General features: G+C 36.2%; 1 protein-coding gene across 4 annotated transcripts in view; it reads left to right on the top strand.

The window, feature by feature from the left end:
• KHDRBS3 (KH RNA binding domain containing, signal transduction associated 3) overlaps positions 1 to 26,379 on the top strand; it is a 97,408-nt gene extending 71,029 nt beyond the window's left edge. For 3 of the 4 annotated variants that reach the window (XM_065832573.2, XM_071803777.1, XM_065832572.2), the window contains 3 exons: positions 3,323 to 3,405; positions 17,875 to 17,933; positions 21,192 to 21,795. In XM_065832573.2, the coding sequence (XP_065688645.1) occupies positions 3,323 to 3,405; positions 17,875 to 17,933; positions 21,192 to 21,283 (234 nt within the window). In that variant the 3' untranslated portion in view covers positions 21,284 to 21,795. Of the gene's footprint in view, positions 1 to 3,322; positions 3,406 to 17,874; positions 17,934 to 21,191; positions 21,796 to 22,717; positions 22,775 to 25,631 lie in introns of those variants that run through there. The other variant, XR_010650990.2, reaches the window with a different exon arrangement.
• The last annotated feature ends 1,040 nt before the right edge of the window (positions 26,380 to 27,419 follow it).

Here is a 27,419-nt window from a genome sequence, read left to right as displayed (position 1 = left end):
TCCCGTTCATGGAATGAAAATATGATCTTGTTTGGGCTTTTGTTTTTTAGAGTGGGAGAGGACATAAAGCTTCACAAACAATCTCTTTCCAATTACAGAGTACCTTTAGGAAGACCTATCTATAGATTTATTTAATCGGTGTAAAGAGGCAAGTCTATACTATTGCATTTGGTATGTAGTAGGAATGCAAATGCTGTCATCTGTGTGAAGAATAATGGCTTTAAATACAAAACTGAATGCTTTTGTGAATACCTGAAACATGATGAAAAATCAGCAGGAAAAATACACTTAAAATCTTCTTATGAAGGTGTAATTCCTCCTTTGTTATACAGAAATAAATCTGTAATGCAATGGTCATCAGTGAATCTGTGATGTACTTTACAAGGTATTTGTGCATATTTAGGTTTTATTCTGTTTTCATTGTGTGTAAATGAAAGTATGTATAATTTCTTAAGTTAGCATGGTATTTTTATAGTGCCAAATCATGTCAGATGGCCAAGGATATCTCACCTAGATATAAAGTCAAGTTAAAGACAACTTTTATTGAAGCCACAAGAGGTCTGTGTTTCAGAAGGAAGGTACTCAGTGTAGATTTAATCTGAAATATAAAACATTCTGCCTTGACCAACCTTATTTGTAACCTTCTGAAGGAGGAAGTTTTCCAGTACTGTATGACTAAGAAAATACTGTGTTCAGAGCTTTCCCTGAATTGGGTCTGACATACTTCAGCTGCCCCTGCCTAATTGCTGCTTCAAGGGAGTAAGTGCACAGTAAACAAGTGGTTTGGAATTTGAATGTCTTAACAGCACAAGCTATTGAGAACAGCCCTTTAAACATACTATTTTTATTGCAGCATGTTGCACATGAAGTTTATCTTGGTTTTAATGTTAATTTTTTGTTTTATAAATGTAAATACAGGAAGAATGGATCTGTTTAAGCAGATCATAGTAATTCCAGCAGCACAGGTTAATACTAAGTGACAAGAGTCTTGTGTGTAAACTACACACTGGATCTCTTTCCATTCAAAGCTTGGAAGAGCTGCCTTCAACAATGTAATAATGCAGGACTGAATTTCTGCAATAGTCAATTTATGAAGACAAAATGGTGAAAGGTGAGTTCTGGGCAAAATTTCTCTAGAAGAGAAATACAAATACTAGAAACACTGAAGTCTATAGTATAGACTTCTGCAATATTTTCCTTTTGTTCTGCTGGACATCTTAAAGGGATTCCGGTTTCGAATTGACTTTGATTTTGAGAAGTCATAGATGTGCCACAACTTTTCAGTAGTCTGTTTTCCCCTTGTCTTCCATGATAGTTTTTTTTAGTAAAATAGTTTATTATGAAGAATAAGACTGACTGCTTAAGAATCCACCGGGGATACCTTAGTGGCAAAGCTTTCCTGTCATGTTAAAAGATTAATTTTAATCCTGTGCTTTGATTTGTCGTCGTTGTTGGACTCACATGGTTTGAAGTTTGGGATCCCTCGTAGGGTTGGTTGTTTGGGAGATTCTGAGAGGAGACCAAATGTCACATAAATGTTCTGGAACAGAGCAAACAAGTTGGCTCAGACGGCATCTGCTGTTGATCAATGACCGTATTGTTAACAGATGTCCGTGTATTGCATTGATAAGTAGTAAAGTGCTTGTTCATAATAACTGCCAGGAGGCAATGGTTTTGTGGGTTTAGTGTGTGGCTGATTGAGAAAAATCCATATCCATATCAGATGGGCAAAGAAAATGCTAAGACTATTCTAATTTTTAGTTTCAATATAGTGAATTACTGCAAGAAAAAACAATTAATTTCCTTTTCAAGTGGAGCTATTTATCCATGGATCTCTTCACAACAGACAATTGGACAAATCGTTGTTTCTTCTTTCAGACCTGTGAATAGGTTGTTGCTCATTTGTGCTGGCAAGTAGACACCCTTCTACTAATCATTGCTGGGAAACAATCATGTCCACTAATCTAGTGGTGGTGGGGCAGCATTGATGAGCAGGTTGCCTGGTTTTCCATATAAGCAGTTTCAAATAATTTGCTAAGAGGGTTTTTGAGCATTTTTCCAGTTGAGTTTCCTGTCAGTTGTTTTGAGGATGAGCGGTTTCTGCTGTAGAAAGCTTTCTTTGTGACATCTAGAAAGCTGTCAGATTCCATTTATTGGAGATGTTTTCTACTAGAGTCGGACAATCCATCATTTGTCATCCCCACCTAATTGATACTGCTGGTTGGTTTTGTTTTGTCACTGCTGAAAGATTCTTAAAGGTTCCTTTTCCTGGGAAGGAGTTGGTTCTTTTCGTGAGACTTTATCCTTATGTTACCAGGGTTTGATACACACTTCTGCAAAAAACACCATATATAAGGTGATGCCTCATTTTTCATTTCTCTGGGTCCCTATGTCTTCCAAGTGTCTTCTCATTAGGTCATTCTCATCTGACAAAGCTGGACAAGATACTCCTAGACACATCCATTGACGTCTTTGACATATTTGGATTTAATTTGGATATTAGTTTCCTAGGAATCAGTACAGTTGAAGTGCTATTTCTACTTCTCATATGTTTAGCTCAGTTAGATTTATTACAGGATGAACCAATAAATTGGTGGCAGCTCTTTGGATTTTCATAGTTCATCCTTCTCTGGGAAAACACAGCAAAACTTATATTCCACTTGTATATGGCTTGTAGCTGGAGTTAGTGGTTTGTTGAACTTGATATTCAAATCCAGAGCTATTTTGAGAATAGTTTCACTTCGCAGTATACTTAATCAGTATGGGTAATGTGGGAAGAGTAAGAAATCCTTGGTTTTAGCTTCTTAAAGGCTGCTAAACACCCATAAGTTGAAGAGTATACAGCCAACATTCGAAGAAGTAAACGCATCATTCTTAAAGGTCTTTTCTCTAGGGAGTTTTTTCTCATCCATTTTCTACATAGAATATTGAATTTATTGTCCAGAAACAAGTCAGCTACCTAAGTCAGTTGTGCGATATCTTTCAGATGGTTTGATTCCTGTGATGCTTCTCAGAGCTTTCTTGAGGATTAGTAGCTCACTTACCTCAAATTCAAGCATGCAGAGATATGAAGCATTTGTTTTGTCTCTGTGCAAGCAAGGGTTAACTGAAGAAAATCATTTTGGAACCACATTGCCAATAGTTCGAAATACCATTAAATTAATTACAGTCTTAGATGTGTGTGGCCTCCTAAATGGAAGTAGTCTCTATTACTATCAAAGTTGTATGTCATATATGTATTGTCTTTATTTAGAACTAGGTTACTCCTTTGTTTGTGGAGTGTGCTTATGGTTAATATTACCTTTCTTTCCCATCGTTACAGGAGTATGATGATGGTTATGGAACTGCTTATGATGAACAAAGCTACGATTCCTATGATAACAGCTATAGCACTCAAGCACAAAGGTAAGTCTCCAGATCTGCTGTAATTATATTTTCCAATATTCTACAGCTGAGAAGTTGGTTTTACTTAACACTTTTGCTGTTTAAATGGAAAAAATATTTAAGAGGCTTATTAGAAATAACTTCTAGTGTAGTCTCTGTCACATAAGTTACTGAGTGGTTCAAAAGAAATAGAAATGAGAACTTGAAAGAGAGTTTTAGTTAATGGCAAATCATAAATCCAAAAGTTTTCAAAAGTTCAGGAAAATTTAATTGAGATTCACTCCATGAGGTGGGGACAGGGAGGGGAAAGGAGGAAAAAAATGTTATAAAAGGTGTTAAATCATCTGAAACACAGTTGATTGCATTTTCTTACTACTTAATCAGGGTTATATTCCAATGTAGTTTATTTTACTCCTTCGTGGAATTCTTTGTGACAAATTCAAAGCTTTTGCCACTTCTGTTCCTTCCCTCACTTCATTCCCAACAGGATTTACTTTCTTAAAGCTTTGCTCTCTTCAAAGGAGTTGCTTTTTGAAAACTCCATGAATTAGAAGGAATACTAATGTGGCCCAATGAGGGGGAAGAATGCTACAAAGTACAAACTGCTTGTTTTAGTTGGTAGTTAGAACTGAAATGTGATATGATACATTATTTAGCAGCTTGGCTGATCATCCCCACTATTAGGAAGTTTTAATGCACATGTCTGGAAAGGGACCTTCTGTGCACCTTTTACTGAGCTCCAGTTTATTCTCTTTTTCTCTTAGATGAAGCATTCATAATTTGAGCAGTAGTAGATTTTGTAATGTCATTGAGAATTTCTTCAAAGTTTTATGGCAGTAAACTTCAAATGGTCATAACAATTATGCTGAGAAAATGGTGAAATAAACCCAAAACCTCTATTTCTGCGTGGCTGCTTTATTTGGGGTGATCAGAGCTCCAAACCTTGTCCTCTGGGAAAAAGATGATGATAGGAAAAGGAGATAATTATAGATATTGTGATGTTGATAAATAGATACTGATTAGACTGTTTCACCTTTTGAATACTTAAGATGTTTTTACCATGTGTCCTTACCTAAAATAGTACAGGATGGTTAACAGCGAAGTTGAGAACAAAGCTCGTTTAGACCTGACATCTGTTTTGCTATAGTGTTGACACACCCAACTTAAATTTTGTTGCGTAGATGAGTATTTCCCTGTGCCTGACAATTTAGTCAATGTGAAAAAGCTTAGTGGAAAGTTAAATGTCATTATGGTTGAGAACTAACAGAATGAAAATACCTTTGTGTGTTATACTTGGCTCCTCCAGAGTCTTATAAGCTACAGAAAACTGATAAAAATAATCTGACTTCAGAAACCAGCAGTGTAGGACCTTCCAAATATGAGGCTTTGTAGGATGTTACATTTAGAGAGCAGCTGCTAGTAATGGACTTTTTTTCCAAAAAGAAGATTACCAAAATAGTTCTCAACTTTTATGTTGGTAATTCTGTTCTGTTTTACTGCTTCTAGTGTTGGTAAATGGGTTTATTGCGCACAAACATTTGGACTTCATTACGAAGTCATTTACTTGAGTCAAAGCTAAACATTACTTGGATTAGATTTGATTTTTTCTCTATGTTAAGGTCCTCAGCAATATATTTTTCCGTTGAACTAAAATTAGCAAAAAGTAAATCTCCCAAGAAATTGTTCTTGCAAACCACTAATAGATAATATGTATAATATCCTTAGATATAGTTTGTACAGATGCTTAGCCCAGTCTGGAAGGAGATACTTCATTAAATGATTGCTCTGCTTTGTATTTTACCTGTAAATTCACAATATGGTTAGATTTTGTTGAATTCATTATCTTCTGAACAATTACTTCATTTTTTTTCCTCTAATTTTAAGTGCTACATTGTGAAAGACAACAAGAAATGATTCACTTGTATGTTTCTCACAGGGTATTGACACTCATTTTCTGGCTTGGCAAACAAGATTTTTAGGATTGTATTGGCAGGCAAGAAGTAATAACTATAAACAGCCATCTGAGCTACCTAGAACAGCATTCCTGTCTTTAATCTGAATATCAAATGGTCACCCATATTGCAAAATGTCATTTGGTAACCACTAAGAGATACTTATCATATTTAGGTGTGTTTCAATGTCCTTACTGTGAAGGAAATTAGGGAAAAGTGTATTGTTTTCGTAGTTTAGCCTTGTATCATTCTTGATGTTTTGCCCTCATAAAGCATGGAAAGAAAATACATTTGTGCATTGAGGGCATTCATGTGTTTAAATGCATCAATTAGTGTCTAGTGTATGTAAATAACGATTTTCTTTTGTAAGTTTATAGTAGTAGTATAGATATTTGGGGGAATCTAGATCCTGGTGTACTGGGACTCACATTTTATAGAAATTTAGACTGATAGGTGTGTCACTTCCCAGCAGATTATTCAGTAATTATCTTAAAAAATAACATTTCTAGTAAGTGTTCTGATATTAATTTCTCTAGAAGATGGTAATATTAATGATAATTTATATTGAAGAGGAAAATTTGATAAGTATCTAGTAAACCGAAAAGATGGGTTTGCTGACTAAATTATTTTCAGTGGTTCTTCAGTATATGAACCTTCTTCCTGCACTTTGTAAAACCTGCTTAATGTTCACAAGTGGAGATCGTGTGCACAATGTACATGTGATACAGTGGAGACAGTTCAAAAACTCAGTTTTTTAAAGTTTTTGCTTATTTTAGCGATTCCTCTGAAGATGGAAACTCACCAAATTTGACCATTCAGTACAGCACAACATGACTCTCCTGTGTTGCTTTTAATTTTGACATTTCTAGTGTATTTCCCAGAACTGGCCAAATCTGAGGTGTTCTAGGATGGATGATCTTCAGTTTTGAATAACAGCATGTTGTATATTTTTGCGTGCATTAATGTAGCTGAGACTTTGTGTGTCTTTGCAAACAGTTCTTCCTTTCTATAACTGAACTGCTCACTGCTACCAAATCATGGGTGTTTAATAGTTTAATGGCATTTTATTTGACACTGTGAAACTGTGTCCTTGCTCGTGCTTGGCAATCTGAAGCTTCAGTTAAAACCTGTCACAGTGCTAATAGGAAGAGAAAGATCAGAGCTTTTTACAAGTTCTCATCTGTCTTAATGCCCTCTAATCCTATAAAAAGTAGTTCTCCTTTAAAATATCATCTTACCCACAGTTGTTTGTTCGTGTAAAAAAGCCCCAAATAGTGCTTCAGGATATTTTTTTAACAGAATTCTTTTTTAATGGTCAAAAAGACTTTAAAAACATCCCTTGGAGCTGTGTGGAGCTTGAAGAGGTATCTTAAGTGATTTTTAGAAGAGATGTGACTAAATTATATGTATAGTTTTCTGCAGAGGGTTGTTAGACGATATTTTTACTGGTATAAACAGGGATGATGAATTGACTGGGCTGTTCATTATTGTTATTAAAAAAAGACAATCTAAAATTAATGTAAACAAAATATTTCTCAATTTCTGAAGATCAAAGATTGGCACATACTTAAAGCAACGAAGACAATTTTACCTTAATAGAGCATAGTGAACATGATCAAAGGCTCCGATCATTCCTGGTAAATACTCAGCGCCTCGTGAAGGAGCAGCAAGGTGAGGATGAAGGTTACTCTGTCATGCAGGGTGGATTTTCAGTAGTTCCTTCAAAATGTCTTCTGTATGTATATGTAGCCATTTAACACATGCAATTGTATGTATACTAAATACCTCTTCGGGATCTTATAGTAGAATGTGAGTTAAAGTGTGAAACCCCATGCTCATGGTGGCTGGTGCACAGGAGAACATTGTGGAGGAAACAGGAGCGTTTGTTTCATTCTTCATTTAAATTTGTAGATCAGTTTAAACATTTTCAGCATGAAGAAAAACTCTGTTCACATTAAGCCTCTGAAATATGTTTCAAATCGAGCAAAAGTGCCTTTGTCCCTTAGTGGCTTCCATACGTGATCCGCACAAGTGTTTGTGAAGACAATAATAGGGCAGAGGGAAATGGATGCTAATAAATCAATTGGCACTGTCAGTTCACTCTTTAATGTTCTCTAGAATACATAAGATTTATCACGGAGGAATTGTAGAATAATGGTAGTGTATGGAAGCCGAGTCCACCGGGGAGATGTACTACATCATTCGGATTTAGCGCTGCCATCTGCTTAATAGCACTGAGATGACTACAGAGGTACTTATGATCAACCATTCATAGCAGTGACAGATGCTGCGGAGAGTTAACACGCCGGAGAACGAGGTTTCTTATTAAAATTCAGATTATGTGACAAGGTTGCCAAGGAAGGGGGCTGGGTTCGTTACCTCTCCAACAGCATTAAAGGTTTTTGTGTGCTTTTGAGTTTACTATCAAGAGAGAATGGCTGACGCGGTTACTGTAGCACAAGAGAAAATGTGGACAACCCCATCTGTCTGCATCGTGGCACTCAGAAGTTCCAAATAACTTCTTTAGGCTTGTCTGCTAGCATTTAAAACTGGATACTTCTTTTCTTAGAAAAGAACAAAACCAACTTTATCTTTGTTTTTACCTAGAACAGAGATCAGTAGTCTCAATTATGAAAAGAATAATTTGTATAACTGTATGCCTGTGTCCATCATTCATGTAGTAATGTAGCCCTTCTGTGTTTAATTAGATTTTGCAGTTTAAAAGCTGGCTTAGGTGTTCAGTCTTGGTGATCTCACCTTCACTCCATTGTAGGAGAAATTCATCTGAACATTGATTTAAGAGGGGGAATATTAGGAATTAAGGTAATTGCTGGGGTCACCTGCAGTTTTCTGGAATACTTTCTGGTTTTTGCAATTATTAATGCTCTAGATTTCTCTGGATAACCATTGTGCCATTGGTTTAAACACATTGTTTCTCAGTTGCTCTTATATATCTAACAATAATTGCTGACATGTCAAATCATACCAAAATGTGATACATTCAAATACCTGTAAATTACCTGTTAAACCTTAAAGCAATCCAGTCAAGCTAATCTGAACTGAGACAACTGGAAAATTCTCCTTACTGTACCTATGTTTATTCAGTACATCTAGTTCACTCTGTGTTTATTGGTTAATGCATTGGGAAGCGAGAAGTACATGCTGCAACTTTATTTTGAATTATTTATCTAAAAGAGATTGAAGTGCTGGAGCGGATCCAGAGAAGAGCAACAAGACTGGGGAAGGGACTGGAACACAAGACCTGTGGGGAGAGGCTGAGGGAGCTGGGCTTGTTCAGTCTGGAGAAGAGGAGGCTTAGAGGTGAGCTCAGCACTCTCTAGAACTACCTGAAGGGCAGTTCTAGCCAGGTGGGGATTGGGCTCTTCTCCCAGGCAGTCAGCAATAGGACAAGGGGCCATGGGCTTCAACTCTGCCAGGGGAAATTTAGGCTGGCTATTAGAAAGCAATTCTTTGCAGAGAGAGTGGTCAGGATTGGAATGGCTGCCCAGGGAGGTGCTGGACTCACTGTCCCTGGAGGTTTTTAAACTGAGATTGGCCATGGCACTTAGTGCCATGATCTGGTCAATGGACTGGAGTTGGACCAAGGGTTGGACTGGATGATCTCTGAGCTCTTTTCCAACCCAGTCGATTCTGTGATTCTGTGTGATTCTGTAAAAGCATAAAGAGAACTGCTCATCTGGTAATCCCCAAGCATGTTGAAAACCCAGCATTACCAATGCCATGCAGTGAGGCTTTATTCTTTACTGTTTGTTTTGACAGCAACTGATTCAAGATGTAAAATTTCTTTGAAGTAGGGAAGACTATAGTTTGAGAAGTTTGAGGAAATTTTTCTTTCATAAGTTATGGGAGTTACTTAACAACTGAGTAACTGGATGTCAGTTTGAAAAGAGGACTTTAAAACAAAAAAAGCACACCACGCTTTGAAATCCAGCAGTGGCCGTTGTTCAGTGATGCCTTAATACAACTAAATTGGTTTCCTAAAATCCTTTGAATCTCTAAATCCCTAATTTTGTGCCACACCAGGGACATCTCAGTTCTGAGAGGAGCTGATTCCTAATGTGTAGTTCTTGGCAAGAGCATTTTCTACTAGGAACTCGAATTTCAGGTGCTTATTCATCATAGAAAAGATTACAACATTACTGTTTATAAGAGGAGGATTTTCATTAAAAGCTGAGTGTATGGATTTGTAATTGGCTTATGAAGGTATTGCTATTGGTATTTGAAAGTTAATTGCTAACATTTTGTTAGTGATGTTCAGTGTTTTAAATTTACATTGTGTAGTTTGTCAGCAATCATGCATTTCCAGGATGTATAAATATGCATTATATGCAAAACAGTGCCTGTTAACTGTAGCTTTTCAAGATGCAATTCTCTCGATTTTAATGCTAGTAGCTGTTTGTATTTCATGCTCCGACTTATAAATCAGATTAATCCACAGCAGTTTGACTTCTGGAGATAGTAAAAATGGCTAGTATTTCACATTTGTTGTTGCTTGTGAACACCTGGTATGTACAATCTTATTGGAGATTATAATTCTGTGCAAATAAAGACTCAAAAGCATTAGCATAAACAAGCTAATGTATCTTTTAACCGAAAATGCCTGCCATGTGGTTTCCCGCTTAATTTTTACGTTCATATTACTGGAAAAGATTATTTTATGCAGTTTTCCAGATCTATTTATTCAGGTTTTCCTTTTTTGTTACCTTGTTAAAATGTGAGAAGTTAAAATATTCAGAAGTGCCCTGATAGCAAAGATAGTTCTAAATGTAAGTCTAGTGTGTATATATATGTATTTCTTTTTGAGTTAGAGATTTTGTCTGAGACCTCAATAAACAGGAATTAGACTAAGGCAATTGAAGTGTAATGATATAAAAACCACAAGTATATCACATGGTGCACTCATTAAAAAATAAGTTTTTTAGAGTCCTTGTCATGTTGACATTAGTAGATTAGTTCACTATTTAAGAAGTGTTAGCATTACTTTTCATTTGTACTCATTACACTTAGGAAAATGCTTTTTAGGTACAAAAAAAGTGTTGGTTTTCTTCATGGCTTTGCTATTAAATTTAACTATGACCTGTTGGATAAAACTTACATAGTGGTGTTATAGTACTACAAAAAGTATTAACACGAATTTTAAAATATTTGAGGAATTAAAAAGGATTTATTGAATAAAATTAGTATTCATTTTGTGTGATTGTGATTAATTTTACATAGGTGATTGTACAGCACCTTAAAGTAGGTGATTGAATTACCACAATATAATTAATGAGGATTAGTATTCGGTAGCATTTAAGATTTTTTCCCTTTGCTGATTACACAGGTGAAAACTTGAGGAAAAGACGGGTCAAATAGGATAAGAATTCTGTAACACGAAGAAAAAGTCACTAATAGTGAATATTTTGGAAATATTAAATGCTATATTATAGTTACTAATAGTAACTTGTGGAATTAGTCATGGTTTTTAAAAGATCTTAATTATATGAGGGCTTCAATTGAATTACAATGTTTAAAACAGGTGCTTTAAGCTGGGACGAGAGCGGTAACCAAGATGGAGAGGATCCAGTCACTAGGCCTCAACAGGTGGTTGCAGCAATGCAGTTGATGGTCTTTGGAGACAGCACTTGGATAATCAGGCTTCCAAGTCTTACAAATTAAAGTTATTCTGTTAGAAATAACTTTTCCAATGTCTTATGTAGTAATTAACTTTCTCCCAGTTTCAGTAAGAGGTATCAAGATAAGGAAGAGGGACTACACAGTCTCTCTGGCTAGAGAAAGGACAGCATCATAAATTCACACTTGCAGCAGATAGTGAAGAATATATATAGGGAAGATTTATTTTTCTGCAGTGTTGAGAAGGAACTTCACTAGAAACTCGCACTTAGAAGCCAATATTAGTTGCATGAGAAGCTTGAGAAGTCAAGCTTCACTGGTTCAGAACATATTTTTGTCACAAAACACCTTATTGTAGATGAAGATCTGATGCTATTTTGCTGGTTGACAGCCAACGTAGTATGTCTGCAGTAACTGAAAATTGCAGTTTTCTCTTAGGCTGTCCTGTGGTATTTAGTTTTCTTTGAAAGGAAGAAAAAACTTGTCTCTTTCTGTTTGTGAGGAAACATATTTAATTGGGCAACTTTAGAAGAGGGAGATGCTTGCAAGAAGACTGCAAAATGATCTTGTTTCTCTTCCTTGTATTTTATTTTAGTAGAAATACTGGGAGCTGTAAATTGTACTTGTAAGCACAATTTTACCATCGTTCAGTTTACAGACAATGAAAAATACTATTTAGTAACCACCAGAACTTGAGGTGTATTGTGGTGTAATTGTCAGGTAGAATGTGTTTGGAATGTACATGTTGATATCTTAAAAATAGACCCTACATGAACCCAGCAAACAAGTATTAGCAGTTACATGGATTGAATTATCTTCTAATACAAGAGAAAGAGATCTACAGCATCATACTTGGGCAGGCAAGGCTCAAACCTGGAAAAATCTCAAACATGGTAGAGCATTGCTTTGGTATCTGTCAGATGTTTATGATTATGCAGCCCTAAAACCAGATAAATATAATCTGCCTTTAGTCAAATACATTCCTTGATGGCACTTCTATTCTTTTTGAATTATAATTATAAAACTTGGATGGAGTGATTTTTTTTTTCTCTCAAATGCTCTTCAGTTTCTACTGATGAGTAAGGGTATCAGATTTATAGCAAACTGATGAAAGTTGTACTGCTTCTTCAATAAATTATAAAGATGATGTGTATCTTACTGTGTTTTATTTCTTATGATGGAATGGTGACATACCGTCTGTGCAGTATTTGTGGATGCTGATGTATTGGAGACAGTGTTCTCTTGTATTCCAGTCTGTGGCAAGAACATCAACTCAGATCTCTGACATCTTATGCAGGACTCAAGAGGGATAACTAAGAATTACATGGAATAAAACCTGCAGCTGCTTCCAATATTGTAATGGATAGATTTTGACTGATACCAGTCAGATCTTCATTATTCTCTGCTGCTTCCAATGTCATTAATAGTCTGGTCTGTTTGGAGGTAAAAAGGAAGAAAAACCCACGTATTTTGCCAAAGTTCATGTTGGTTCACATCTCTGTTCTCAGCTCAGTGTTTGGAGCACATTTGGTACACACTGAAGTTTAGTTTCCACTGTCTAGTTCACTTCCCCCAAACTGCTTTGCAAACCAGATGTGATGTGAGGCTGGTTCTAATTCACAAGCCAAACCAAAATGCTGATGTTCGCACAGGTTTTTTTCTGCTGGTGTTTTCTTACTTGAGGTAGCGAATTTTTGACATTTGATTTAGCATGTCTCGTGTTTAGGAATGAATTGTTGCTGTATTCTGTAGTCTCAAGGCCAATGTATAGGTCCATACTGCTGTTCCTGAAGGGATGCCTTATTTGTGCTGTGTAGGTCAGTCACCTCTGCTACTTGCTGTTTATCTTTGCTGTTCTGAGAGATGGGAAATGAGTGAAATGGGGGGGGAAAAAAAGACTTGAGTTCACAGACACCCACAACTGGACATTTCAGATGGTAAAACCATTAGCTTTAGGGAAATGTGTAGCATTCTGCTAGGAATATATAGACAGACATAGTTCTGTGCCTGGTAGGTAGCACCGGAATAAAGATGCCTCTGAGGGCATTTCACTGTTCTACGGAAGTTAATTTTATTACAATTTCCTACATAAAAAGTGATTTCTAAATAGTGATATCTAATGGAATCCTTGAGGGGGCACTCTGATAATCTTTTAGGATTACAGGAAATAGATTTTTTATTTGTATTATCCATATGAGAGTACAATAAGATTTAATTTAAGGAAGATTGCATCGTTTTTCTGTTTTATGAAGCTTTCACATACAGGTCTCTGCTTTCTGAGATCATTGTTTTACAGACAAACCAAGATGCAGGGAGGAGAGTATGTATGAAAGAAACTTCTGCTAGGAAGTATTGGAACTGGGTATTAAATAAAAATTTATCTGCGAGATGCAAGAAGAGAGGTGTATCTTGATATCTGTTTTTATGCTATCCTGCTGTAATCTGGGCTACAGAATATGGTGTTCTAATGACTCAAAGCAGCATTAAGAACAGATATTCAAATCAATTATAAGGATGTAAGAAACTTGGCTGCTGTCATGGTTGTCTTGACAATAACATTTGGGGCTGCTCTTCTTCCTGTTTAATGTTGACAGATGTTTTTTTAGATAACTTTTGTTATAAGTGTGAAGATCTGGTGTGAGTCATAAAGAGGCATGTCCTTGTAGAAAATTTCTCTTCAGATGTGATCATATCAGTCAGGATCTATGGTTGAAGACCTCTTGCTGGAGAGATGCTCGCTTGTTCTTTCTACTTCACCATTCTGTGCAACCTCTAGGTGGAAGGCTGAAGATGATACATGTGGAGCTACTCTGATCAGAAAAGGAACCCTTTGTGTTTCAGAGGGTTTTTTGTCACTTTCTGAATCTGCCCTGGCTTCTGTCTGAAGGAATCAGTCCCAAAGTTAATTATGATACCAATACTTGAAAGGGAAAGCAGATTTTTCTTTTTCCTAGTAAGCATTACTAGAAGCTGAACTGGTTGTAAAAGCTGTTTTTCATCACTGAAGAAGAAAATATCAGTTCACTCAGTGCTTAAACCTGTTAACCAGGCTTGTCAGTACCTAAAACTGGTCTTTACCAGTAAACCAGAAGCTTTTAATCAGAGGCCTTTTACTCTCCCCTTAGCAATCAGGCCCCTTGCCATACTGCTGTTGTTTTCAAACACAAAAATGCCATAATTCTGATTCTAAAAGATGTCTGTATCAAATCTAAAGAGCTGTGGCAGTCACATTCATTAATCACAATATGTTTTGACTACTTTTATTCATTTTTCGGAAATAGAACAGAGTACTTCCACCGGGTGGTTGACAAGGCCTGTCATATGATTGTCCCAAAAACATTGTAGTGACCTATTCTGTTATCTTCATGAGTGTTAGGTTGAAAACTCTACCATTCTGTTGATATTTGTACCAAGAGAACATTCCAACATCTCCAAACATAAGCTGATAATTAATGTAGTATAAAAGATAATAGTTCCTTAAGACTTAACTGTCATGTCAAGAGCAGTTACTGCTATTTGTTTTTTTTCATAAAGATTTGTCTTCTCTTATAGTTCATAGAGATATTTTCAGAAACAATCAGCTTAGCAGAAAAGCTTGTGAAATTCAGGTCATACTCCACAAGACCTTTGAAGGCTTATGTTGAATACCTCTAAATTAAAGTATTTTAAGACACTTCTCACAGTATAGTGGTTCTAGAAAAATGTCAGGAAGATTCTCAGTCCTCTGTTTTACTCCATAAAAAAAGCTCCTCTAAGGCTGTACATCGTCAGTGATGCAGTGATAAAATCTGAGGTTACTCCTCTCTATCATAGGCTGTTTCTTGGACAGAGAAAACAGGCATTTCCCCCTGGCCTTATTTAAACTACTTAAGCTTCACTTCACACATCCTCTAAGCTTTGTAGGATTAATGCCCAGCCCTCAGCAATTAGAAGCTACGTACTTGTTAAGTTTATTGTTGCTAGCTAATCCTTCCATACCATGAGATGGTTCCAGGTTTTTATGTTGACACGGAAAATCAAAGCGTGTTTTCTTTGCTACCTCTGTCTTCTCCCTTGTCAGCCCGGAGACAATGTGCCGGAATGGGAATACAGAAGAAATTAAAGAGTAGATGCAATAAGGCTCTATATATACAAAACAATTTGATTTATACCTAAGACTCCAGTGTTGATTGCATGTGTGCTTTTTCCTTGATGGGTAGGAAAATGCTTGAAAACTCACCTGACTATGCCGTGTAATCCAATCATCCATCTACATCTACACCACTGAATTTTCAGATACCACCCCCATCTACTGCTGGGGGAAAACTACTTGAAGATAACTAGAGAAGTAAGGAAAAAAAATAAGAACAGAAAATTGAGAGAAATGGCCTCAAATAGATATTTCATGTCTTGAAACATATGAACTGAAACCAGACTCAAGGTGTAGTCTTGCTGGGTGAAAAAAGAAGGGATCCATGTTGCGTTTTTACCTTGTTCTGAAAGAAGGGAGGTACATGAGGTAAAAAAGAAAATGAAACTGGTTTGGGGCTTTTATTCTCCTTTCTATGAGAGGAAATTAAAATAGGAAGAAAACAGTTTCCAGAATAAATCCATTAATAGGAAATACAGAGTTTGAATAGTCTTCAGTCAGAATGCTGAGATGCTAGAGAATGTATATAAAAGATATAAACATCAAGGATGCTTTTAAAACAAAAAATGAACATGACTTCTGTCCAGAAGAAGAATTACTTAATAAAATTAAACTTCTCAGAATAGAATTGACCTCTACTTTCTCAGTTGAGTTCAAATATACAATTCACAAATGAGTTTATTGCGGGTTCCTTTGACTAGTTTTCATTTTAGTGGGTGATTGAAGAAAACATAGTTCTGTAAGCTGCAACTTCATCTACAGTACAAGATTTATCTGGATATCTTCCCCCAAAGAAGTCAGATATCTTGGTTTTGACTGAATTCCATGGGCTATTCAAACTGTTACCAATGTAACAAACCAAAAAAATAATCTTAATGTTTTCTTTATTTTTTTACCCAGAACTATTAGTATACTACTATTATACTATTATGATACTACTATTATGATGTTATTTTTACCCAGAGCTATCTATATGTACCCTTTTCTTTGGGTCGTAGCTGAAGTTGTCTCATCTGAAGTTTTCCATTTGTTTAACATGCAGTTGAGTTGAGGGAGTGTTGTCTCTGTTCTTAGAGCAAAAAGCCAAGTGCTCGGAGTGGAGATTATCGCACTAGACAACACAACTTCACGTTGTAACTTGTACTTTTTTGAAAGAATATTAATTTTGATGGGTTTGTCCATTAATAAACATATGGGACATGTTATTCTTTCAATATAAGTAGATTTTTCCTTTCTGATATTCATTCATTTTGCGATTTACGTGAGTCATATTTTTAATAGATATTTTCAGTCTATGAAATGAAACCCTCCAAAAGTCATTCTGACAGGATTGACAGATTTGGGGATAGGGCTCAGCTGCTCTAGGGTTCTGCACTTGATGACAACCTTAGACGAATCAAGTACTGTTGAATGTCAGTTTTAAGTTGGCTGTCAGAATAAAGATTGTTTTATCACTGGCTGCTGCAGGCAAAATTATGTTATATCTTATGCTTAAACTTCACCCCTGTTGTTCTGGGATCCTCATCACATGGACTGACAAACCACAGATAACATGAAGGTTGGATACAGATAATTTTTTGTGGGTCTCCATAGTGCATTCTGCTTAAGATTGAGTTCAGGAAGCCTTATACTCAGAATAACAAATATTAATCCACGCTTTTTAGATACACATTTGCACACATTCCAGATATTTATTTCTGACCAGGATTATTTTGTGAGATTTAAAACTAGTTAAAAACACAAAATCTTTGCCTTTTGTCAGTTTAGAATGATTGTGGTGTATTTGTTTTATATTAATGCTTTACCTGCTAATTCATGTTAAGCCTATCAGTTGCCTTTTCTCACTGGTTTCTATTTTGTTCGCAATCAATCTGTTAGAAGCATTTTGTCAATATTAGTAATTACTTGCTAGTGATCATATATTACAGTGATTTCCTTCTCACTCTGAATGAAATGACTTGTAGCTTTAGTCTGTATTTTCCAAATATCATCAGCCATGGCTCTGACTGTGGTTAGAAATAAAAGGAAAGAAACAAGAGACTGGCTTTCAGTGTCCTACAAACTTTAATAATAGGCATTTGTTCCATCAATTATGCAAAAGACATAGTTCTATATATACATAGCTCTACTTATATGAAAGCATAGTAGGAAAATAGTGTGTAATAAGGCTTCTCCTTTGGTTTCCACTCAGCTGTCTTAATAATCATAGAATCATTTTGGTTGGAATTGCACTTGCATTTGTGTGCAGGTATCTTGCTTTGAAGACACTGGAACCTGTACATGTATAGAAACTATATAATGCTCTGATCAACATCTCTGTTATTGAATTTTTATCAGCAGATTTAGAGATGTAAAGACAAAATACCAGGCAACAGTAGGTAACAAAAAGTTTATAACACAAAGGAATTGGGTTCAGTACCTACAACTCCTACTCTTCTTTCATTGAGACTCATATGATCTTAAAGCTTCCCATCCATAACTGTAATTATATGGATATGAGAATTTATATTTATATCTAACACTGTGTACTCAGGGCTCAGTGATTAAGAACAAATCCTAAACGGGCCTAAATGTGGTGTATTTTCTTATTAATGAACAAACAGGACCTCAGCTGTCATTGTATCACATGGATGCTTACATTTCTTACTTCGGGGCATGTCTACATCCTTCAAACTTTCTTCTTTTCAAAGGTAGAATGTGTAATGATGAGTTTTGCTTCTTAAAAAATAACTGCTTTGTTTCTTTTTTCTTTCCTACTTCCCTCCTCCCATCCAGTGGAGCAGATTACTATGATTATGGCCACGGACTGAGTGAAGAGACGTACGACTCTTATGGTGAGTGGTTTTATGAGCTGAATGACTACAGTAGTAGACTCTTGAAAAACACATAATCAAAATAAGAATTTCCATAAGGCAGGTTTCAGTTTTGCAGTGGGTAACAGCTGCTCAGGGATTCTGCTCTGTCACAGGGCTCCTCATGTGGTTATTGAGAAGAATACTGAAGGAGGGTCTGTGGTCTGTTAGCTAACAGAGTCATGGGAAACTAATATCAAAAAAATTAAAATCTGAATCAGGCTGCAAGTACCATTTTGGTGACACATTCAAAGAGATTTAAGGAGAAATATGGGGGTGTTAGGACCTCTTTTCAGGAACTGTTTCCAGCTGAAAACAAACGCTTCTAATGTGACACAACTGGCATTAAAAGTTGGTGCAAGGTAAGAATACGCTGAAGTTCTCTGTTGAAGCCTAATTGGGTGCATTTTGGACTTGTACGGTCTTTTTGTATTAGTTCATTTTCATGTATCAGTCTTGTCAAATCAAGCAGGGAGTCATTATGTAAAGGTTACGAAAGTATTTTAGGTAGTTAATAGACATGAGGGCAGTGGGTTACTCGTATGGAGACTAAGCAATGCATAATGAAGCAAAAAACATGTTAATGGTAAAGATTTTTTTTAAGTCAGAAATGTGGTAGTGACAGGATTAATTAAAGAAATCTGTTACGGATTAGAAGCATAAAACATGTTAAAAGGCACCTTTCCTTAAAGGATAAATGTTAAGTCTCTGGCTAGAGATCAGAGAAATATAATCTAGATCACTCAAATCTCCAGCATTTGGGGATTATAAGTAACTAGTGTAAGAGTTGTGATTCTGGGTAATGAATGCTTCAATGATTTTAGTGCTCTGCTTAAAATTCTTTATGGTGAACTCCATTTGGAAGAGCTTCCTGCTGAAAACTAAAATGACCTCAATGAAGTTGTTGTGATTAATGCACCTAATACAGAAGTTTGCTCAACATCGTCTGCTTAAACTAATTATTTTGCTTAAGGGGAAAGTCAGTTCATCAAAAGAAGAGGTCAATTGAAATTCCTCTGTTCCTCAGCACTTTCAATTGGTCTTGATAGATATATAGCTTAAATCTGTATTTCAAGATAAAAATAAACTGACATTATAAGCCTGATATTTCTAAGACTATTTCATGAAAGCAAAATTGATGGGGGAGAAGAATTTATGAAATGGCTTAATGTAGATAGAGTTGACTGATGGGGGGAAATATGGATTGCGGTATTTAAGGTTGAAAAATATGGATTTTTCATTGCTTTTGCATTTAAAATTGGTTTTCTATTTATCAAATCCCAGCCACTCAGAATATTAAGTGATGTATTTACTCAAGTTGAGAGGAAAACTATAAATACCTTGACGAATGATTATGGGTTACAGCCGCTGAAATTTTTGCACACATAAATAGTTACACTCTTTCTTAACTAACTGATCCTCAAGTACAATCTTAAATGTGGAGTTAGATACTAACAATCATTCTTACAGGATGTAAAGAACATTAGGTGCCTCAGACTAAAATTCATAAGATTTAGTAAGCAGATAGTTGCCCAGTGCTGGCCAGGAGGAAACGTTCCCCGGTAAAACCTGAGCTTTTCCTCCCCTGAGAAGCTCAGGTGCCAGTCTGGAGGATGTAGGAAGAATATCAGCATTTTTAGGATTCAGAGCCCTGAATGGCAACAAAAAGAAAACTGATAAAAAGGAAGGTGACTCTGTACCCTACTGATTTGACCAGTTGCTTGAAAGGAAGCAAGTATTCCCCTTAAACTATAACCAAGACTGATTTTTTGCATTTCAACAGTTCCTTGCAGGGATGTTTAAAAGCTCGAATAATTTTAATTCTTACTCCTCAGCCAGCCTCCTTTACTGCTAGGCAAGGGTTTCTTTCCTTGCTTAATATAAGCAGCACAAGAGGTTACTTCTCATGTATTAATATATTATTCTGTTATCAGGTTCCTGTGGAACTTGCCTGAGGTGCGAGTTTAATTCTTTCAACCTTATGCCAAATTTGAACTTGTTCCTTTTATCTCCTGGGCAAATGTTCTGACCACATAGGGATGATATATAACCCAGGCTCTGCAGGCAAGCACCTACATATTTAAAAACAAAGGAACCAGGATGAGACTTCTCTGAAGGGACTGTGAAATTGGACCCTTGGCTTATGGGATTCCTGTCACCTAACTTCAGATATCTGCCGTCTGAGGAGGTTATCTTTCCATTCAAAGTAGTACAGGGGTTCTTTGTCATATTCTAGTTTTTTTAATTGACTAGAAAGACAGAAAGTGATTGCCTACATCATAGATTACCATAACTAGTCATTTGGATTCCACCCTTAGTTTCTGAATTGCATTGGGTTCACTTGGACACCTGTCTGCTTAGGGCAGAGCAATTCTTCAAAAGCAGATATGGAAGCACATACACTGTTTTCAGGTGTTTCTGTTTGGGTTTTTTTTGTTCTTTAGGGGGCAGTACTCAGATACATTTACTTGATTAAAGTAAATACTATTTCATTAAACTCTACATTTACTCCTGTGTCTTTCGTTGTAAGTGCACGGCGCAGTAGGTCTTATTCTTAAGAGAATACATGTTTACTTTTTGTTGTTATTTACTACCTCTAAAATCTGGTAGGATTATGAAGCATTAAATATAGCACAAGCTTTTCACTAACTTTGTTTTCAAAATTCAACCAGGCAATCTCCCTTGCCCTTTTAATTTTTTCATAATCTGCCTTCTATTTCTTGCATTTTAGAGGAAGCGTATGTTCACAGTGAAGTCAAATATAGCCCCTATATTATTGGAAGCCACAGGTGTTTGCAGTGAAACTTGAGGCTTTTCACTGTTGGATTGTGTATTTGAATTAACCCTAAATCAGTACTGATGCAAATAAACTTATTTCTGTGGGCAGCTTGTTTGCTTATACATAATTCATCTCCCCGCTTCATTTTATGTTAGCGTAATTATTTGTAGGTCTGCCCCTATAGCTGGCACTTCTGTGTATTTACAACAAGCAGGTCCAGCTGAATGCCAGAGCCCTGTCATGTTCCTTGCTGTTATGTGCTGAAAAAGCATCGTGGGGCAACTCATCAAGATGTTTGGTACCCAGATTTTTTTGGTTCTGATGTTAGACTTCACTTTGTGCACCTTGGTTTCAGTAAATACAGTGTCGTCATCATCTAATTCACAATTAATAAGGGGAAAAAATAAGTACGGTGTCTGAGACTATTGGAAGGGGTCTAACTGTATTTTCCCTTCTTGTAGGGCAAGAAGAATGGACCAACTCACGACACAAGGCACCTTCTGCAAGGACAACGAAAGGAGTCTACAGAGACCAGCCATATGCCCGATACTGATTGTACTGTCTGATGTTGTGAAATATCCAATCTCCACCAGTCCTGTATACTGTTCAAAAGTAATTTTTTCTATGAACAATCCCTTTTTATTAAATCAAAGCGCTTAAAATTCTGAATGGATGGACTGAACTTAAAATATTTTGATGAGAGAACAACCTGGACATAAAGATATGTAAAACAAGGATCTTTGTTATTTCCAAACTGTATTTGAAAAAATAGGTGATCAAAAAGAATAACCTTTGATTAACTAGTGTTAAAAAATAGGTTTACTAAATATTAGTCCATTCTTTTAACATAAGCGTAACCTTTTATTTTAAAGGTTTTCAACAATTTAGTTTTTAGTTTTTATTTTCAGCCATTTGCTAGTTATTCTCTTTGCAAACCTGCGTAAAAAGGGAAGCAAATTACAAATGCAAATAATGTGGTATTTTGTAACTCAAGTCTTGAAATGTTCTGTAGTGTTAAGCAAAGTTTTACCCTTGCTTGATACTAAATAAACTTTTGAAAGAAAATCAGTGTGTGTGACCTTAATTTTATTCTTTATCTTATAATAAAACAACATAAATAGTAGTAAACAGGGAGAAATACTTTTAACAGTGATCAGCATAAAAGGCTCATATTAAACACTGCGCAACTTCTTTAAAAAAAATGGTATAAACCTAAATGTGTGCATATATATATACTCACAGTAAATATAAATGCTGTTTAAAGTATCCAAATGGTATGGATCTGCTTGAGTGCCACATTAAATCAAAATATTCTTTGTTAAAAATGCTTTAAAATAGCTAATGAATTTTCTGAAAAAGATGTGACTAGTTTTCATCTTGTTGAGCATTTTTTCACTAGTGCAACTTTGGAATTTTTATGAGAATTTTGGCATGTTAATGACCACCTCGCTCCGTGCTGGAAGCAATAAACCCAAAGCTTTTAAAGACTTTCTGACTTGACTAATTGAGGTCGCTTTCGTCAGAGGCAGAGGATGTGTAACCCTTAAAACGGTCTTCATTTGCAAAGGTAAATAAATCAAATAAGATTTTAATCTCACTTAATTTATCTTAATATGACCGATAAAAACAGGGAGACTACAACTTAGAAAGTTTCATTTTAGAATGTAGGAAAGACTTGAAGGACGCCTAAATTCTCATTTTAAAACGTATAATTTGTGTTAGTAATCTAAAAAGCCTTAGCTTAGCTAGTTAAATTTGGACAAACTATGCCCTATTAAACAACTGTAAAACCTCATAACCAATAGTTTGTAGTATATTATTCTTTCCATAAATTCTAGTAACTTAACCATTACAAATGTTATCTAAAAGCTTTTTTGTTAATCATTATGTATCTATTAATTATAGTTTGATTTATTGTTGTTCTTTTAGTTTTTATTTGAAAGTCTTTGAAGTTGAGTAAAAATACCTTTTGTTTTTCTCTTGTCAGGAAACCCACCTCCTTGGACAGCCAAGAGAACAAAAACCTTAATCTTCTGATGCTTTGGTAGGTATCTTTACCCATCTGTGAAATTATTAGAGAAATAATGGAGCTTTTCATCAGGTCCTTATTTCTATATACACAAGGCTTTAATTTATGTCATAATTACAGGCACTGAGGTGGAGACCAGCAAAAATCAGTGGCTATGTATGCTCAGATTATGTATATTTTACATAGAACTTATTTTTTCTTTATCTCCTATTTGGTGGTTCCTCCTGCTAACCTCGTGATCTCAGTGCCTTTAGTTGACACGGCTTAGATAAATAGAGCTCTACACTTAGAAATATTGCATACGTTGCACTGCCTCTGTATACCACAGTAAATTTAAGAGACTCCTATTGCAGGCTAAAGGAATTTTTTGCACATACAAGATGGCTTTATAACAATTTTGAGAGTATTTTAAAGATTTAAAGCAAAGAACTCTTAAGGTTAGGAGAGCTTGGAGACTTCTGCATTTGGAGCTCAAAGAGTAAAGATTCAATACCAGCTGCTAGAACTGCTATGGCAAAACTGAGTCTAGAAATCTATTTTTTAAATATTTATAGTGGAATTGACTAAACCTCTATTTTCTGTTCACATCTTAAATCATGTTATATGATGAGTTTCATAAGTCATAACAAGTTTTCATTTGAAAATATGAAGTTTAATGTAAACCATATATAATGAAAGTTGATGGGTTAAAACTCACATACCTAGTAGCAGAGATGGATAGTAGATAATCAGCAGTAAATTGAATATTCTGCAATATTTATCCAACTTCTTTTATTCCATCTTTCCTTAGTACATCCTCTATGGAGGATGAATGTATCAGTGCACATTTGTGCCAATTTTCTTCTGCTTTGCAGTCCTATGAACACTTCAGTTGTTCCAGGTCCCCTTTTGGTATGGAGGGAAAAAAAACGAGTGTGTCTGTGTCGAATCATGCAGAGGCTGTTTGGATGTACTGCTGTGTGGCTGCCTAGTTGTGGCCCATCTCAGCAGAAACTAGTGTATCTAGTGCAGTGCCTCAAGGGTTGCTACTGGGACCAGTGTTATTCAATACACTAAGCAACGACTTGGATGAGCGAATAGAGTGACTGTCAGCAGGTTTGCTGATGACACCAAGCTGGGAGGAGTGGCTGACACATCAGAGGCTGTGCTGCCATCCGGAGACCTGGACAGGCTGGAGAGTTGAGGAGGGAAAGACTTAATGAAATATAACAAGGGCAAGTGTAGAGTTTTGCATCTGGGCAGGAACACCCCAGGTTCCAGTATAAGTTGGGGAATGACCTATTAGAGAGCAGCATAGGGGAAAAGGACCTGGGGGACAGCAGGATGACCATGAGCCAGCACTGTACCCCTGTGGCCAGGAAGGCCAATGGTACCTGAGGTGGATTAGAAAGGAGGTGGTCAGTAGGTCCAGAGAGGTTCTCCTGCCCCTCTACTCTGCCCTGGTGAGACCACATCTGGAATATTGTGTCCAGTTCTGGGCCCCTCAGTTCAAGAAGGACAGGAAACATTGGACTAATGATCTTTTGAGGTCCCTTCTAATCCCTAACATTCTGTGATTGTGATAACTCTGTATTTACTGGAGATACAAGCTTCCTTTCAGAAGAATTTCTGAAGAATAAAAGCCTTCAGTTCCAGGGAACTGCTGGAGAGAGTCCAGCACAGGGCAACAAAGATGCTGAAGGGAGTGGAGCATCTCCCGTGTGAGGAAAGGCTGAGGGAGCTGGGGCTCTGGAGCTGGAGAAGAGGAGACTGAGGGGTGACCTCATTAATGTTTTAAATATGTAAAGGGTGAGTGTCAGGAGGATGGAGCCAGGCTCTTCTCAGTGACAACCAATGATAGGACAAGGGGTAATGGATACAAACTGGAACGCAGAAGGCTCCATTTAAATATGAGAAGAAACTTCTTCACAGTGAGGGTGACAGACACTGGCCCAGGCTGCCCAGGGGTGTTGTGGAGTCTCCTTCTCTGCAGACATTCAAACCCGCCTGGACACCTTCCTGTGGAACCTCAGCTGGGTGTTCCTGCTCTGGCAGGGGGATTGGACTGGATGAACTTTCGAGGTCCCTTCCTATCCCTAATATTTTGTGATACGATTCTGTGAAACCTTAACCATTTTAGTCCAATTTTATTTGTTAATGAGCTGTAAGATCTGAATTTGATACATTTAGGAAAAAGTCTGCATATATTGAGCATCATAGTGTTATGAACTTTAAATCCATTGTCTTCCTTCTTCCAGTGTTCCACATGGATACATTTCATTTCTCCTAAACAAACACATTGTATCTGTTCTTGTGTCCTATACATTAAGCTACATCAGTTCCAACAGCTGGTATTAGGTATTCTTAGAAACTACATATTTCCAGTATAGAACTTCTCTTGACAGTTCCTGAAATAACATTCATGAGCATTGTGTTCTGCTGTTGCATTTCTGGTTTGGTTTGTGTTTTTCTTTAGGGTAATCTATACAAAGAAATCTGTTAGGTTTTGAAAAGAAGAAAAAATAATCTTAAACCCTAAATTAAAAAAAATCGATGTAGAAGGCAGCCTGCCTTTATGTTGTAACAAACTAATCTAGGAGAGTTTATCCATTCTGGTAGGATTTTGTGTTCTGACATTGTCAATTTGTGTTACTGGTCAAACAAGTATTGTTAATGATAATAAACCATATCATTAATTTGCCTTTATTGAACTTCATCACATTTGCACTGAATTTCAATGGTAGCAGTTTCTGCAATGATTTCTATAAATCTGCATACATTTTATTATGAGTAATTGCCTGATCCTACTATGTGTAATCTGACAGTCTTCAGACAATTCATAGTTGCTAAGTCTCAGGATATGTATGAATTAATTGATTTTGCTCTTTTTCAGGAACTTCTGCCATGTTAATTATGGACTGCTTAGAGCATTGTACTTACCCGTGTGCCTCGCCAGCAACGAGACAGGCTGCGGAGTATGAAAACCCTCTTCTGTATTTCTTGTATTAAAGCCTTAAAGTGTATGTTATACACTTTTTAAAATGTATATTTAAACTTTAAGTTGTTTAGTGATGCAAGTGTTTTTATTTGGAGCTCAATAAAGAATTTTCATCTCAGTTCCTGTTACAAAGCAATAATGCAGCCTCATGTTCACTTAGTGATTCTTTTTAGCCTTATGCAGCAAGTGTAAGAGAGTATGTAAAGTGTCATAACTAGAGGTTAAATGCTTTTGGAAATAGTTTGTCTAATGTATGAGCAACATGGATAAGTTAAAATGAAGGCTGAGTGGTTTTTGCTGAAGCTTTTCTTAATAGCTAATTATAAACAGGTCTTCTCAAAACAAGGCTCTTGGGTAGAAATGATACTCCAGCATCCATTTCCTTCAGAAACTTATATAACATGGAAGTGTTTTAATCCCTGTCAATTATACTATGTTGCTTATTCTCTTTCACTTGGTGTTTCATGCATAGAACTGTTTTCTCTAATATGCAGTCACAGGTTTTCTAGTAGTAGTCTTGGGTGAGGCTTTTGCACCTCGATAAACCTTGTATCTAACAGTCAAGTTTTCTCAGTGCTTTCTCTGTTTTATATTAATTGTGATTGTGATAATTTGTAACAGAAATAAAATTATGATAATTTAATTTTTGTTTTTATTCTTAAATACCGCTTGCAAAGTCTGAGTGTCCCACGCTTCGGTTTTGTTTCCATCAGATGCATATTTTTTCACTGAATCTCAAATTTATCCCAAGAAAAACATAATTTGGGTCTCGTTTTATTTTGAAAATAAGCAATATCAATTAATAGGTTCTCACCAAATGCCCGCTCTTCAACATATATTTATGACTTTGAACACCATATACTATTGAAGATTGATTTCGAAATTTATGGATATGGAGAAAATTAAGATTTCCTATTAACCCTGGCACTGATCAGAGTGTCTTGAGTAACATATGTTTAAGAGATGAAAGAATCTTTAACAGTATTAAGAAAGTCTCATTTTCACCTTCCAATATTTAAGATGATTTTATCAGTTAATCTCAGAATCGCAGAAGATTTTCCCTGCCATCACCACTCTGGTGTAGAACAGTACCTAACATTTTTAATGCTAGCCAAGTATAAAAATTGCATATAGATACTGTGGGGGGAATTTAAATAAGCAGAATGCAATTTCACTTGCTGTAATTTGGACTGGACACCAGGATTTACTGACACAATCTTATTTGAGGAGTGCTGTGAACTATTCAAGGAGTGAAGTTTCAAATCTTCCACTCTGGAGTCTTGAAAAACGGAGCTTCTTAATGTCAATACTAAAATATTTTGCTAGTATGACTTAATTTGTGACTGTCAAAACCATCTAGCAAATCCAGGTTTGTTTTTATTCTGAAGTCTTATCTGATTACTGAGTGGCCTAACACAGGAACTGTTGGGATCCAAAGCACGTTAACAGCAGACAAAACAGCTCCTTGTCTTGCAAGTACTTTCCTTAGTTTCACCAAAAACTGAAGGACTGACTGTTTCTGTGCTTTAAAGCCTGAACTTCATTTCTGCTGCTTTTTATTGTCACTAGGTAGAGATTTATATATTTATTGTGATTGTCTTTTGAGTGAAATCTGGGTCTCATTGGAATAGTTTTGTCATTGACTTCAAGGGACTATGTAATATGTGCATTGATGATTTTAAC

This window comes from Patagioenas fasciata, chromosome 2 (genome assembly GCF_037038585.1).
Source record: "Patagioenas fasciata isolate bPatFas1 chromosome 2, bPatFas1.hap1, whole genome shotgun sequence".
NCBI classification, from domain to species: Eukaryota; Metazoa; Chordata; class Aves; order Columbiformes; family Columbidae; genus Patagioenas; species Patagioenas fasciata.
Note: the sequence above shows the minus strand (reverse complement) of the source record. Positions and strands in the feature narration are given on the sequence as shown.